Consider the following 15124-nt stretch of genomic DNA (forward strand, 5'->3'; position numbering starts at 1 on the left):
CCATCTACTGCCTGCATATCCAAATCGTACTTGAGGTCTTTCACTGCGTAATAAAATAAATTTTGCTTAGCTACGTTTAAATCAAACCTCTTTATATATAGCAAGCAATTCTCTAGATTCACAAATATCACACATTAACGATCGAAATATTAAGAAGCAATTATACCATCAACCCAGTGGATAGGTAACATCTGGGGCTGCTCTGCTGGCTTTTTCTCACTTCCCTCTGTAGTTTTATCATCACCACAATCAAATATGACAGCAACACGGTTCCCACTCACCTCATATACCTCTCCACGCTGTCCACTAGATAATGGCCTGAAAGTTTATACAATCTGGTTAAAATCTCAATTCTGAGTTCGACAAATGTTGCAAAAGGAGTGCACGGAATAGAATTCCCCACTTTCAGGCTAGTCAAATTACAAAAACCGTAGATGGCATACTGCCATTAGAATTACAAATATCATGAAAGAAGGGTATGTGAATGTGATGATGATATTCACAACTAAACAAGATTTAATTCATCAATTAACAAAATGATAACGTTGATTGGGAGAATTGTGAATGGTGTTGTACATCTAGGAAGAAACATTTCTAGAAAAAAAAATATGATACAGAGAGGAACTAACGAATACATCAGAAGGCACGAGTTGTAACAGAAGTTTGCCTCACATCACACCCAATGCTATGCCTGAACTATTCAAACCCAAAGCCCGGATGATTTGAAAAGGCAGATCTAACTTACTTGGAACAATCATAATTATCAACTGGTAGTTGATAAGAAAATTACTATCAACACCACTAGGCAGACCAAGAGCCATAGCCTCAAATAATATCAGACATGTAACGTAGATGATATTTAATTGCCTGAATTTGCAAGATGATATTTCAAAGTCCCTCATAATCCCCAAACTTTTTTCAAAGTGCAAAGGTTCTACTACCAGTTGTCAACCCTTCACAAGCTTACACAACTCAACAGGTAAAGTAATAAAGCACGTGGTCATATTGAAAAAGGTAATCAACAAAAGAAAATATTAAAATTCTAAGGAAAGCCAGACTATGAGATAAGAAGGATAAACTTTAAAAGACAAGACTATGAACTCAAATAGGAAAAAGAAGGCAATTCCTGCACCCAGTTCCCCCTATGGACAGCTAATGGTGTTTCCGAACCCTTAAGGTAGAAGCGATATGAAAAAGGAAAAAACCTTGGAAGAAAAAAAATAAAACCTAAAATACAACAAGACATTAATCAATTTTCCACGCTAGATGACTTACCAACCCACCTGCCAGGAATAACGGTAAAGGCACTCTTTTGACCATCGGATGTAAAAATCCTCCCCAATACGACCCTGTGATCCATTTACAAGCCAACAAAAGATAAGAATGAAATCATAACTCTAGGTTCTCGAAAATTTCTCAACTCCTAGATATTGCAGTATGAAGCCTTTGATGCCTTATTCCAAATATTTAGGTCTATCGTGGACTTGCTTCTAGACTACGAAAGGGTTCATAACCAATTGTAGACACCCAATGCGTATTTAGACAACTAAATAGATCAATACAAATATATATTATATCCATGCACATGGACAAAATAATATCAATACAGGAAACGGGGATGCCACCATTAACTGAAAATGAAAATGGAACGCCAATTTTGCTTTGCTTCGTCCAAAATGAAAAGGGAACGCCAATGGAAAACAGATCCACACAGAAGTAAATCAGTAAATTACCTATGCTTTGCTTCGTCCTTCTTAGGAGACCCAACATACTTTACTTGGTCTCCTGCAAAAACGTGGAAAGATTAAAAATTTTGGAATGAAAAGGAAAAGGGAAAAAGTTAAAGGCTATTAATGAAATACAACACAAAGAAAAGTATAACTAGATACAAAGCTATTCAAACATGCCGTGCCCATTGAGAAAATGGGATACATTATAAAGAACATCTCGATACAATACTATCCAACCAGCTAAACAGACATCATTTGATGTTAAGAGTTGGCTACCTTTCTTAAGAGGCCGCTTGGCTTTATCATAATGATCAACTGCAGCTTCTGACACCTCACTAGAGCCATATAGTTGTTCTGACATTCTCTGCCACAATGTAGAGCAGATAAGGACATGTACAGCATTTCCAAATTCTATTGATTAGAAACAAAAGAATGATGTAGCAGTCATCATGTAGATTAATGAAACAGCCACCAAAAGGCATGCATAGCGACTCCTTTACGAAGCATGTGTAGTTTACCGATAAAAAGTCCATTGAAAATAAATAGTATAAGAAAATGGAAAAATTATATGACAAGGTAACAAAAAAATCACATTGTCCATAGGAAAGGGAATGCAATTATCATGGTAGATCTATAAAGCCACATAAGAAAATCATACCTTCTCGATATCCTTTATGTCAGCTCCAAGTTTCTTGAGGACTTCCTTAGAAATCTCCAAATATCTTTCTTCATCGTCAGTTCCTTCTACCTTCGCTTCATTGCTACTCGTCTCATCATTGTTTGCATCGGTTTCTTCCTCAGCTTCTGACTCTGAAGTGCACTGATCTGATTCTGCAATGTCATCATCTGATTCAGACTCTTCATTGTAGTCATCAGCAGAATCCTGATCAGAATTGACAAATATCACTCCAACAATCATGAAACAGAAAGAAGAAAGGTAGCAGCATGTCATAGAATATAAACATCAGAATCTCACGTAAGGTGCAAGAACGCTGCTGTCAAGAACCAACAGGGGAACTTGTGTATCTCGGGCAAGTGCGCGTACTAACCTCTCCCGGTAGAGCTCAGTGCCTGTATAATTATTGGACCTTATTTCCTCAGCACTTATATAGTTTGATATAAATCATAAACACTGCAATGCATTCTCTAGTCCAAAAAAACAAACCTGGAACACTCTGGAGCAATATTCTCCCACTTGAAGAACCTAAACGAGCACCATACCTGGACGCCATATGCTTTTGTTTAATATGTGAGCTCACACATTCCACCAGAGTATCTTTTGTGTGTTCACTGGATGAAAACAGAACATATTAGCAAAAGGAAAGTGACACGATAAATCCCACAAGGAAAAGACAGTCTTTGGTTATTACTGGACGTAGTAAGGGAAAGACTCCCAAGAGAGCTGTATAGTATCCCAAGGTTGAATCCTCCGCAAGAAGTCATTCTTCAATCGTTCTCGTTTATTAAGGAAAGGTGACTCCTTTTTGCTTTCACTAGCAAGCTTCTCATTGTTGAGCCAATCAATTTGGTCTTGTTCTCCAAGCTGAGCGTGAGAATCAAAAGGCTCAGCACCAAACACATTTTTCTCATTCCCTGTCTTTTCTTTACTCGAAGGGAAACGGCTATCCTCACTAGCATTCCTTCCATCACCTTCAGAACAAAACCGACGCAGTTGGCTGTTCCAAGAATAGTCTCTAGAGGAAACAATGGCACCAGGAGAATGAGAATGATAGTTTCTTGTCAAATGATTGGTTAGTATACTTGTGGTGGATCTATCAGAGGTGTGGTGGTCACGAATCACTGGCCTCGCTAAGCATTTGTCTTGGTGCAATACAAAACCCCATCTCTGCTTTCTCCTTAATATTCTTGTATACATCGCAAGTTACTTTCCTCAGTTCCAAGATCGCTACCCAAAAAAAAAAAAATCCTTCATTTAAAATCAATGCAGAAAGAGGAAACGAATACACGGCGGCATAGTGAATCGAAAAAAAACTAATTGAAGGAAAAAATTGGTAGCTCTTGTAGTGTTTCGTTACCTTAGCCTTGAGCTTCAACACAGATATCGAACAAAATTGGATTTGCTTATTCCATCTCAATATGTTAAAATAATCAGAGTCGGAGGAAGAAGAAGATGAGACCGATCTTCGTAGGTTAACTCTGGGGGTTGGTTTCGTGACGTGGCGTTGTTTACACTTTCAAATGGGCCCATTTAAAATGTAATTACGACTCTAAAGTAGCCTAACAAATAATGTAATTGACTATGAAAACTATCAAAATCAATAGAAAAATCATCATTTACGAATAGAACTAGGATTTAAGCTGTGTGTGGTACATGAGACAATTATTTTATTTTATTTATAATGTTTTTTTTATTTTAACGGTATTTAATTTAGTAATAAAATTATATATTTTTTAATTTTTAGTATTTTTTTTATTTAATCAGTGATACACTTATTTTTAAAGTATTATATTTAATCAGGATAAAACACAAAAATTATGAAATATTACTGTTTTTATAATGTAGAATCAGAATAATATTTTGTATCTACTTAAAATAATATTATTGTTTTGTATAATATATAATTATTTAATTTAACTGATTGTTTATTTTGCAGTGTATACAGTTTAATGATTGATTTTTTTTTCTTTATTTTGGGAGACATAAGAAAACAAATTTGCTATTAATAAGAAATTTATGTAGAATTAATTAGTTTTTATATAAAAAATGATTTTGTCAATTTACCATATTTCACTTGTTGCTTTTAGTGCAATTTTGTATGGATTAAAAATTATAAATAACCAAAACGGTTAAGCTCCCTAACTTTAGATTCACTTATTCTAGTATAATGTTTGTTCGCAACTATTGGCATTGTTCCTCAAAACCATCTTGTATGCATATCATGGTAAAATTAGATGAATATCATAATTATGTTTTTTCGTAATTGTTTACCATATAGATCTGATGTTTTAAATTTAAAAGATGAAGTACGTATTCACAAATGCATCAATTATGTGCAAGGTAATAATGTATTGAATCTACAAAGACCAAAACGATCCAACAGCGTGACTCCTTCTATTGAGAAACACGTAATCAATTCGTCTTTCCAACCTATACCTCGATTCAGTCATCGTCGTCGTAAAAACCCTAAAGAAGAGAGCTTTTTTTTTCAGACAAGATCGGGATTATAATTTGAAATTATGACCCTTTGAAATCGTGATTATAATTAATCAGAAATAATACCGTATACAGAAATTGAAATTTGGGATCAGGCTGCGGACCGTTATTTTCTTTTTCTATATATTTCTTTATTTTTTTATAAAATTGGTTAGAATTCTGAAAGTCAATAAAATAAATAAATAAATACAATGAGTAGTTTATATTTATTTTAAAGAGAGTTTTTTTAACATTAAATCAATTATATTAATCATAAAAATATTACATTATCAATGAAACTATTTAAATACAACTATGGACCAAATAAAGGAAATTGAACACAATTTCAATAAGGAAGTGGAAGTGATCATGCTTTCCAAATGGAAGCCTTACTAGCAACAAATGAAATATGTTAAGTCCCCTCTTCATATACTTGTAAAAGGCTAACACTTGTAGATGAAACTCCTAAATGCTACTCATTAGTGTACTTTTTCCACAAATGATGGACCGAACAAGAAATTCTTGAAATCGAGTATTTTCATCATCTGCTATTTCAAACCGGATTATTGATCACTAGTTCATGATGTTTAAAGTTTATTTTTGTTAACAATTTGAGTTTTCTGTTTTTATTATAATTTATGGCACTAGTTATGTATTTTATATTTATTGTTTGCTATGTCATTCTTTTTTCTAAGTTAAAATATTTGTTATTGTTGTATTTAAATTAATTTAATATATTTGTTTTTGATATAAAATTATATGTGTAAATTGTTATTAAATAATTTTATTTAGGTATAAAATGGTAAGAATGATAATTGAGGGATTTTTTTGTAAATAAAAAAGTTACACTCTCGGAGTAACATTGTTCTTTTCTCTATTTTTGTAGTAGAATATAGAGTACTATAGGAAATGATTTTATTCCAACTATAGAATTTGTAGTAAGATATAGAGTAACATTAGAGATGGTATAAGATATTTCTTGATAAATAATGGTGTAGAAGTATACTTAATTAGACACACACATGATGTTGATAGAACACTATATAGTTAGGAAACTGTTGTTTTATTCCCACTGAATCATGATCGGAAGTCTTTTTCATGAATTTTCATAGTTTTTTTTTTCTCTATTTAGATTTAAGATGATAATTATTTTGATAGAAATCTCTACTTGTAGTCCAAACTTTAGCACTCTATAATCTATACTGTATGCTGGATAATTGTCCTGAACAGCTAGATGATAATGAAGAGGTCACACTAATGACTAATCATTATGTTCTCTCCATCATGTAAATTGTAAAAAGAGGGGGTGGGTTTTGTATGTTTTGAAAACCTTTGGTAATAAATCCGGACTGAAATAATAGTCGGGTCCCGGGTTGACCGGTCCGACCGACCGGTTCGGTAAGGAATTAACGAATCATTTCTTTTCACTTTCCCGATTCCGTCATCGAGTCGTTCCGACAAATTAAATCAGTTTAACAGCAGCAAAACAGTCCAACACGGCGAAGATGACGACTCAGTCGCAGTTCTTTGTAAACCTCTCTTACGGCCTCGCCTCCCAAAGGTTCTTTATCACTTTCCTCTATACATACCCTTATATAGTTTTCTGCTGTTTGTTTTGCTTTCTTCTTAGTGATTTATTTCTTCGATTTGTTTTCGTAGCAATCTCAGAGCGGATAATCGTGTCTCATCTTCATCTTGTCAAATCACACGAACGAATCGGTCATGGGCTTTGCCAGTGTCCTTAAAAGTCGAGAAATTTCGATCCCAACGAGGAAGGAGAAGAAGAGGATCACCATGTTTTGGGAGCTTCGAGAACGAAGGGTCGCTCAGAAATGGAATCGGTGATGCTGATGGGATTATAATAGTCGATCACGGTTCTCGTCGCCGAGAATCAAATCTTATGCTTGGTTAGACTTTTGTTTCTGTTCCTTTCTCCTCTTCTTCATCTTCTTCGTTGTTTTCACTTTTGTTATATATACTTCCTTTTTTTGCTTGTATGAGTTTATGTAATTGTGTGGTTGTTTTCTATGTTTCAGAGGAGTTTGTGAAAATGTTTAAAGACAAAACTGGATACCCTATTGTGGAGCCTGCTCATATGGTAATTTCTTCCTTTAGCTCTCACCTTACTCACTGTTAGGTTTCTTTTTCTGTCCCAAGATTGTGAATAATGGAAGAGGACTAGCTTTGGTCTTATAATTTGGCTCCGTTTTGCTCCCATTTCATGCCATAAGTACCTTTTAAAACGCAGTAAGACCTGGAATTTTTCAATGGAACTGGAACCGCAAGTAAATTCCTTCATTTCCAATAGTTTACTTGACTGTATTCACTTGCGTGAACCATACCCGTGAGTTTGATAAAATCTGATTTCAGTCTCTTGCTAATCCTATTATTATTTTTAGCTTAATATGTTTGAATCGAGGACTTAGATGAAAGTGGCATTTGATTGCTTCTCACTTTCCAATTCTGGTTGCTGTTTTCTGATGTTCACACATTACACCAGGAACTGGCTGAGCCATCTATAAAAGATGCATTCAGTTTGTGTGTACAAAAAGGGGCAAAACGTGTGGTTGTGAGCCCATTTTTTCTTTTTCCTGGAAGACATTGGCATAAGGTATGGCTTTGTGCATCTCCATTTTTCTGTTTTTTTTGAAGCATTTTTTATTTTTTTTATCTCTGAGATTATTGGAGGATTTACATTACTGGCCTAGTGAGACTATGACCTTTATATAATTAGGACATTCCCTCGTTGACGGCTGATGCTGCAAAGGAGTTCTCTGGCATCTCATACCTTATAACTGCACCTCTCGGCCTTCATAATCTCCTCATGGTAAGAAATAAAGCATACTTTTGTTTCCCAAAACGAGCGAGCACTTTAAGCCTAAGGGATGTGAGAACCCTCATGCATTAGTGAATGACACCTTTTTCCGTTTGAACTTCCTATAGTCGATCTTCTGATGTTTAATCTTTTCACAAGAGATCTTTACTTCTTTTGGCTCTCTATTTTCAGTAATCTGCTAATATTTCTTTCTGCAGGACGTTGTGAACGACAGAATCCAACATTGCTTGAGCCATGTTGAAGGTGATGCTGACGAGTGTTTGGTTTGTGCTGGAACAAACAAGTGCAAGCTCTACAATAGTTCTTAGGTGTACATGTAAGAACGTTTTTGTATATCTGTTCTTAATTAGTTCTTTCAGATGCGGATAAAAAAGGGAGGCATATTGTATTGTTCATAGTCATCATTTAGTACACGTCCTATGTACACCAATTTCGAGATTTATGGTCTGTTCTTCTTATTGCACATTAATTTGAAAGTACTACGACAATATAATAAGAGTTGTCTGTTAAACGTTGTCTCTCTCTCTGTTTCCTGTCAACAAACTGCGTAGTCGAAATTTGATGTATTGCATGTAAGCGATGTTTCATGGTTATAAAAATATAAGATTCTCTCGATGCCTTTTCTGGCCTCCTTTCTATCTTATTAGGTTTCGTGCATATTGCACTTGTTTAATTATGAGTAAGCTCTTTTATTTAATCACAAGGCAGAGAATCCTTATTGTAGCTTCTGCAGTTAAAGGTGAGAAGGAAAATGAAACGTATGGTTATATGAGATAGCGAAGACTTTTAAAGTCTCCCACTTAATTCTGAAGGATGAATGTATGTGGATGTGGCGGTTCATGGACCCGCACAAAAGAACATTTCAAGAAGTCGTTTGGTATATGTACCATATAAGTTTGTTCACATGATGCTCAGTTGAATAGTTCAGAAAGAGACAACGAATGTTATGATTGAGTTGACTTGGAGTCTTGTGTCACGAAGTTAGTGCGTAGTTGAATAATTTCTAGTGTAGGATGTAGAGATTTGGGAGAATCACTGGAACACGAAATGGCAGAAGCTGTTGTTTCTGTTACAGTGCAGAAGCTAGGAGAGTTGCTCTTGGAAGAACCGTTGTTCTTGTTCGGTATAGGTGACCAAGTGAAGCAGCTGCAAGATGAATTGAAGCGTTTGAAGTGCTTTTTGAAAGATGCAGATGAAAAGCAGCACAAAAGCGAGAGAGTGCGTAACTGGGTTGCAGGCATTAGAGAAGCTTCTTATGATGCAGAGGATATCCTCGAGGCGTTTTTCCTCAAAGCAGAATCAAGGAAACAAAAAGGGATAACAAGGGTGCTTAGGAGGCTTGCGTGCATATTGAACGAGGCGGTTTCACTTCATAGTGTTGGCTCAGAGATTAGAGAGATCACCTCCAGGCTTTCTAAGATAACAACAAGCATGCTAAATTACGGTATAAAAGAAGCTATTGGCAGAGAAGGTTTGAGTTTGTCTGATAGTCAAAGACAACAGAGGCAGTCGTTTCCATATGTTGTTGAGTATAATCTTGTCGGGATAGAGCAGAGTCTTGAGAAGTTAGTGAACGATTTAGTTTCCGGAAGTGAGAAACTAAGAGTCACGTCTATATGTGGAATGGGTGGTTTGGGGAAAACGACTTTGGCCAAACAGATTTTTCATCACCACAAAGTGAGGCGTCATTTCGATAGGTTTGCTTGGGTATATGTTTCTCAAGACTGTAGACGGAGACATGTTTGGCAAGAGATTTTTCTGAATCTCAGCTACAAGGATGAGAATCAGCGGATACTCAACTTGAGGGATGAACAGCTTGGAGAGGAGTTGCATCGGTTCTTGAAAAGGAATAAATGCCTCATTGTGCTTGATGATATATGGGGTAAAGATGCTTGGGATTGTCTGAAACACGTCTTTCCACATGAAACAGGTAAATTAGTAATGTTCAAATACAACTCAAGTTTTGTAATCCTTGTCATTTTTATATGCTAGTAGTATTTACTGTAGGAAGCGAAATAATACTCTCCACTCGAAACAAGGAAGTTGCTTTACATGCTGATCCGAGGGGTGCGCTTCATGAGCCACAATTGCTAAATTATGAAGAGAGCTGGGAGCTATTGGAGAAAATTTCATTATCTGGGAGAGGAAATATAGGTAATCATTTGGCTCTAAATCTAATCTTTCCGTAGCATATATGTTATAATACTTCACACCTCTATTCACATTATTTGCAGAACCAATATTGATCACGAAGCTAGAGGCTATTGGGAAGCAGATGGTCGTAAAGTGTGGAGGTTTACCTCTAGCAATAACAGTTCTAGGGGGACTTCTGGCAACGAAAAGTACATGGAACGAGTGGCAAAGAGTACACGAGAACATCAAATCATATGTTTCAAATGGAGGTAGTAGCAGTGGAAGTAAGAGCATGATGGTTGCAGATGTTTTGTGCTTGAGTTATGAGTACTTGCCTCCCCATTTAAAGCAATGTTTCCTCTACTTTGCTCATTATCCTGAAAACTATGAGGTTCATGTGGGATCATTGGTTAGTTATTGGATTGCAGAGGGAATGGTTATGCCTGTAAAACACACAGAGGCTGGCACGACAGTAGAAGATATTGGGCAAGATTATCTCGAAGAATTAGTAAGGAGAAGCATGGTTATGGTTGGGAGGAGGGACATTGTAACTTCGGAAGTCATGACATGTCGTATGCATGACCTCATGAGGGAGGTTTGTTTAAATAAATCAGAGCAAGAAAGCTTTGTGCAAGTTATTGATTCAAGGGATCCAGATGAAGCTGAGGGTTTCCCATCTCTTTCAACCAATACATCTCGTAGAATTGTTGTGCAGTTACACGGTGGTGCAGAGGAACACCGGATCAAGAGACTTTCTCAGGTGAACTACATAAATCCTCGGTTTAGGTCTCTTGTGTATATTATGAAGAAACAAGGACATTCATGGGCACTTCTGGGTAAGGTTTCCTTCAAAAAGATGAAACTTCTTAGAGTTCTTGATCTCGAGGGAGCTCAAATCGAGGGAGGGAAGTTACCAGACGACGTAGGAGATCTCATCCATTTGAGAAACTTGAGCCTGAGATTGACTAACGTGAAGGAACTCACATCATCTATTGGAAACTTAAAGTTAATGATTACTCTAGATTTGTTCGTTAAGGGGAAATTGCTCATTCCAAACGTGATATGGAAGCTGCAGCGGCTGAGACATCTGTGTATGCCTTCAGATGTTGATCCAAAAACAAAGCTGGACTTGAGTACTCTAAGAAACCTGCAGCAACTCTGGGATTTCCCTGTTGGACAATGCGATCCAAGGGATCTTCTAGCAATGACAAGTCTTAGAAGATTGTCGATCAATCTTTCTTCGCAGGATACAAACTTCGAGGCGGTATCTTCTCTAAGTACAGTCTTGAAACGTCTCCGCGGCTTGACAATTAACGTTCCATGCGAACCTTTGCTTCCACCAGTAGATGTTACACAGTTGGTTTCTGCATTTACTAATCTCTCTGAGCTGGAACTGTTTCTTAGACTAGAGAAGCTCCCAGAAAATCAGACTTTTTCGCCTGATGTTGGTGCTTTACGTTTGTGGCAATGCGGACTAGTGGATGACCCGTTTCAGGTTCTTGAGAGGCTTCCAAACTTGAAGATTCTCCAATTGTTTGAAGGATCATTTGTGGGTAATAAACTTTGTTGTTCTAAAAATGGTTTTCCTCACCTGCATTCTTTGACATTGTCACAACTTCAGAATCTAGAGGAGTGGACTGTAGAAGACGGTGCCATGATGCGTCTTGTCTCCATAGAGTTAAAGTGCTGTAAGAAACTGAATTCAGTTCCTGAAGGAACGAGATTCCTGAAGAATCTACAAGAAGTGGAGATTGGTAACATGACAAAGGCATTTAAGGACAAGCTGATCTCTGGTGGTGAAGATTTCTACAAGGTTCAACATGTGCCTTCTGTTGTTTTTGAGTATTGTGACCTTTAAGGATTTGGGTGTTACAAGAGTATGATCTTGTTAAAGAATCACCCTTTCACGTTGAATAGACAAAGCTTGATTTTTCATGATGTAATCCAAACATTTTAGGATATCGTTTCTCATCTACGAGTACATATCACAGTTATTAGAAATGCGCAACAATCCAAAACAAATTAAGGAAAAATAATCTCTATACTAGTAAAAGAGAGTACAAAATAAATTCAGGTCAGGCCAAAATTGGAAAATTACCCGAAATCAACAAATTGGATTTGGGTCAGAAATATCCGTTTCGTTTATAATAGGTTATCGGGTTAGAATCTGAAAATTTTGCAATCATATATATAAAAGTAAGGTTTCACTCTCTCCTTATTGGTCCATTTAGCATTTAAGTTTTTTCAAATTAATAATTATTTTAAATTAAATAAAAATGTAATAATGTACATTAATCTATACTTTAAATCCATATTTTACTACTATATTGTAGCTGAAATTACATAAATTATGAATTGACTATTTTATTTGACCATTCATTTTCATTCAAACACACTGTAAATTATAACTGTAACTCCTCTAATTAAATTATTTTAGAAATGTATCTTTCATCCCTTGAAATCATATAAATAACCATTCTCACATTATCCTCCACCATATCTCAAATTCTAAATATTTTCTTTGTTTTGTTTATGTTCTTGCATGGGTTCAAAACTTATAGTAAGAATGTGATTATATAATTTGTACAATTTTATTTCTTTGTTTTTATGTATTTCTTCCTTCCTTCTTTGTATTCTTATTATTTTTAATTTTCAATTACATATATATAATAAATTATTTTAGAAATGTAACTTCCCTCCCTTGAAATCTTATAAATAACCATTCTCACATCATCATCTACCATATCTCATATTCTAAATATTATTTGTTTTGTTTATGTTCTTGCATGGTTCAAAACTCGTGGTAAGAGTGTGATTATATACTTTTTTTTATATTTCTCTTATATTTTGTTCAAATTTATTTCTTTGTTTTTAGGTATTTTTTCCTTCTTTATTTGTCTTCTATATTTTTAATTTTCAATTACATATGTATTATAAATTTTTGGTGGCTGTAAAAAACAATTATTCACTCTCTCCTTGGTCCATATAGCGTTAAATTTCTAAAAAATAATATTTATTTTTAATTAAGTAAAAATATAATAATGTACATTAATCTATACTTTAAATCCACACTTTCCTACTAAATTGTAACTGAAATTACATAAATATGAATTGACTATTTTCCATTCATTTTCATTCAAACACACTATAAATTATAAATGTAACTCCTCTAATTAAATTATTTTAGAAATGTAACTTTCATCCCTTGAAATCTTATAAATAACCATTCTCACATCATCATCCATCATATCTCAAATTCTAAATATTTTCTTTGTTTTGTTTATGTTCTTGCATGGGTTCAAAACTCATGGTAAGAGTGCGATTATATTTTTTATTAGATTTATCTTATATTTTGTTCATTTTTAATGTATTTCTTCCTTCCTTCTTTGTCTTCTTATTATTTAATTTTCAATTACATATATGTAATAAATTATTTTAGAAATGTAACTTCCATCCTTTGAAATCCTATAAATAACCATTCTCACATCATCATCAACTATATCTCAAATTCTAAATATATTTTTTTTTGTTTTGTTTATGTTCTTGTATGGGTTCATAACTCATGATAAGAGTGTATTATATATTTTGTTAGATTTATCTTATTTTGTTCAAATGTTTTTTTTATGTATTTCTTCCTTTCTTCTTTGTCTTCTGATTATTTTTTAATTTTTAATTACATATGTATAAGAAAATTTTGGTGGCTGTAAAAAACAATTATAGATGCAGATTCAAAAATACTAAATTTCGATCAAAGCCCAATGAGGGAATGAAGCTAAAAAATCATCTTATTTTTTTTTGACAACAACAAACAAGATTGGCTTAAAGCCAATGCGATGGAACATCATTTACATAGGTAATAAGGTGCGCTTCGGAACGAACTCGTCGTGCCAAATTATCTGCTTTACCATTCTGCGAACGAGGAATGAGAATCAACGAGAAGGATGTAAATTCTTCTTTATCTTCCTGAATGTCCTCCAAATAAGTCGCGAACGCTGGCCACTCTGAAGGTGAAGCCACCATCTTCACTAAATCGGAGCAGTCTGTAAGAAAAACAACATCCTGATTATCCGCCCCAATCATACAACGCATCGCCCAAACAAGGGCTTCGACCTCTGCATGAAGCAGGGAAAGACTACGACGAAGATTGGCAGCTCCCATAGTGGGATCCCCCCCCCCCCCCNNCCCCCCCCCCCCCCCATAGGAGGAGAGCAAAACCAACCTTGGCCTGCATATGGATTTGTCGTTTTCCAAGAGCCATCTACAAAACATAAGGAACTTGTCTGATACCTATCCCTCACAAAGCCACTACGACCCCCAAGTGATATCTGTGGGACCGGAGGTGTTCCACACAACCAGATTCGTAAAAGAATCCATAAAAAACCGCAAAAAACCATGACAAACAGATATCCGCAAAATCCCCTGATCGTAAACACATGACCCAAAATCAATCACAATCAAATGCAATCTGGGGAAACGAATCTGGATACCAAAACCCATCCACGAGAACCCATAAGAAACCAAAACCAGCACCCAAGACTATCGATCATCAAGAGATTAGGTTAAAAACTCAAAGTCGCACTCGTCGTCGCCATAAACTTGATATGGGTTCTAATTGTTTGTTTATCCTAAAAAAATCATCTTTACACTACAAAAAATATATACATTGATAGCACCTCGTAATAGCACGATTTTCAAAGCTGCTATCGAAGTTAAGTTTATAATTTGGTTACCATATGATATCATTGTATAAACGCTATAATATTTTTTTTAAGAAGCGGGAACAAAAATCACTTATTCCGCCAAACACTTAGCAAATTTTACCAAAAAATAAAAATACTAAACACTTTATCGCACTCTTTCTCCTTCACTTCACCCCTTTTCTCTTTTGTTTGCTGAAACCCTAAAATCTCGAGAGGCAATTCCGTTATTAAACTCCCCGTCGCCGCCCTCTGAAGCACCGCCAGACTTAATCTCAGTTGAAGGTTGGTTTGTTCAAGTCTCTCTCCTGCACTTCACCCAGTTACCCGTAAATCTCTTACACACACCAATTCGCCGTCGCCGTCACTGCCCTCTGAAGTACCGCCGGAGTTAAGTTCTGGATTTGAGCTCCACTCGAAGGTTGTTTGCTTCCTCATATGATTGTTTTATATAAGTTTTGATTTTTGGACATTCAATAGATTTTTTCAATTGATTCAGAGCATTTTAGTACCCGATTTGTTATGAAATTGATTCACAATTATGAAATTGGAACAATACACAGTTATTTTTCGA

The 15124-nt window shown here is 35.4% G+C and overlaps 3 protein-coding genes across 6 annotated transcripts in view; 2 read left to right on the forward strand and 1 right to left on the reverse strand.

Moving 5' to 3' along the window:
* LOC104779269 overlaps window positions 1-3891 on the reverse strand; it is a gene marked incomplete in the record, with an annotated part of 11492 nt that extends 7601 nt beyond the window's left edge. Inside the window, 9 exon segments of the mRNA XM_019240854.1 lie at window positions 167-318; window positions 1284-1349; window positions 1734-1785; window positions 2007-2094; window positions 2389-2613; window positions 2707-2801; window positions 2896-3020; window positions 3101-3636; window positions 3767-3891. Coding sequence (XP_019096399.1) covers window positions 167-318; window positions 1284-1349; window positions 1734-1785; window positions 2007-2094; window positions 2389-2613; window positions 2707-2801; window positions 2896-3020; window positions 3101-3606 — 1309 coding nt within the window.
* Window positions 6146-8240, forward strand: LOC104777944 (sirohydrochlorin ferrochelatase, chloroplastic). Of its 2 annotated transcripts, none has more exons than XM_019243929.1 (6): window positions 6146-6445; window positions 6553-6791; window positions 6921-6982; window positions 7385-7495; window positions 7619-7711; window positions 7918-8240. In XM_019243929.1, exons 1-6 carry the CDS (start codon window positions 6390-6392, stop codon window positions 8026-8028), a joined length of 672 nt encoding a protein of 223 aa, XP_019099474.1. In that variant the 5' UTR covers window positions 6146-6389; the 3' UTR covers window positions 8029-8240. The 2 variants fall into 2 exon arrangements, with proteins under 2 accessions (XP_019099474.1, XP_010500571.1); XM_010502269.2 differs by having other exon boundaries at window positions 6156-6445; window positions 6544-6791.
* On the forward strand, window positions 8652-11843 carry LOC104777945 (putative disease resistance protein At1g50180). Of its 3 annotated transcripts, XM_019243910.1 has the most exons (4): window positions 8652-9650; window positions 9716-9874; window positions 9955-11406; window positions 11475-11640. In XM_019243910.1, exons 1-4 carry the CDS (start codon window positions 8768-8770, stop codon window positions 11543-11545), a joined length of 2565 nt encoding a protein of 854 aa, XP_019099455.1. In that variant the 5' UTR covers window positions 8652-8767; the 3' UTR covers window positions 11546-11640. The 3 variants fall into 3 exon arrangements, with proteins under 3 accessions (XP_019099455.1, XP_019099453.1, XP_010500572.1); XM_019243908.1 differs by having other exon boundaries at window positions 9955-11843; XM_010502270.2 differs by having other exon boundaries at window positions 9728-9874; window positions 9955-11843.

Source organism: Camelina sativa, chromosome 3 (assembly GCF_000633955.1).
Source record: "Camelina sativa cultivar DH55 chromosome 3, Cs, whole genome shotgun sequence".
In the NCBI taxonomy this organism is placed as follows: Eukaryota; Viridiplantae; Streptophyta; class Magnoliopsida; order Brassicales; family Brassicaceae; genus Camelina; species Camelina sativa.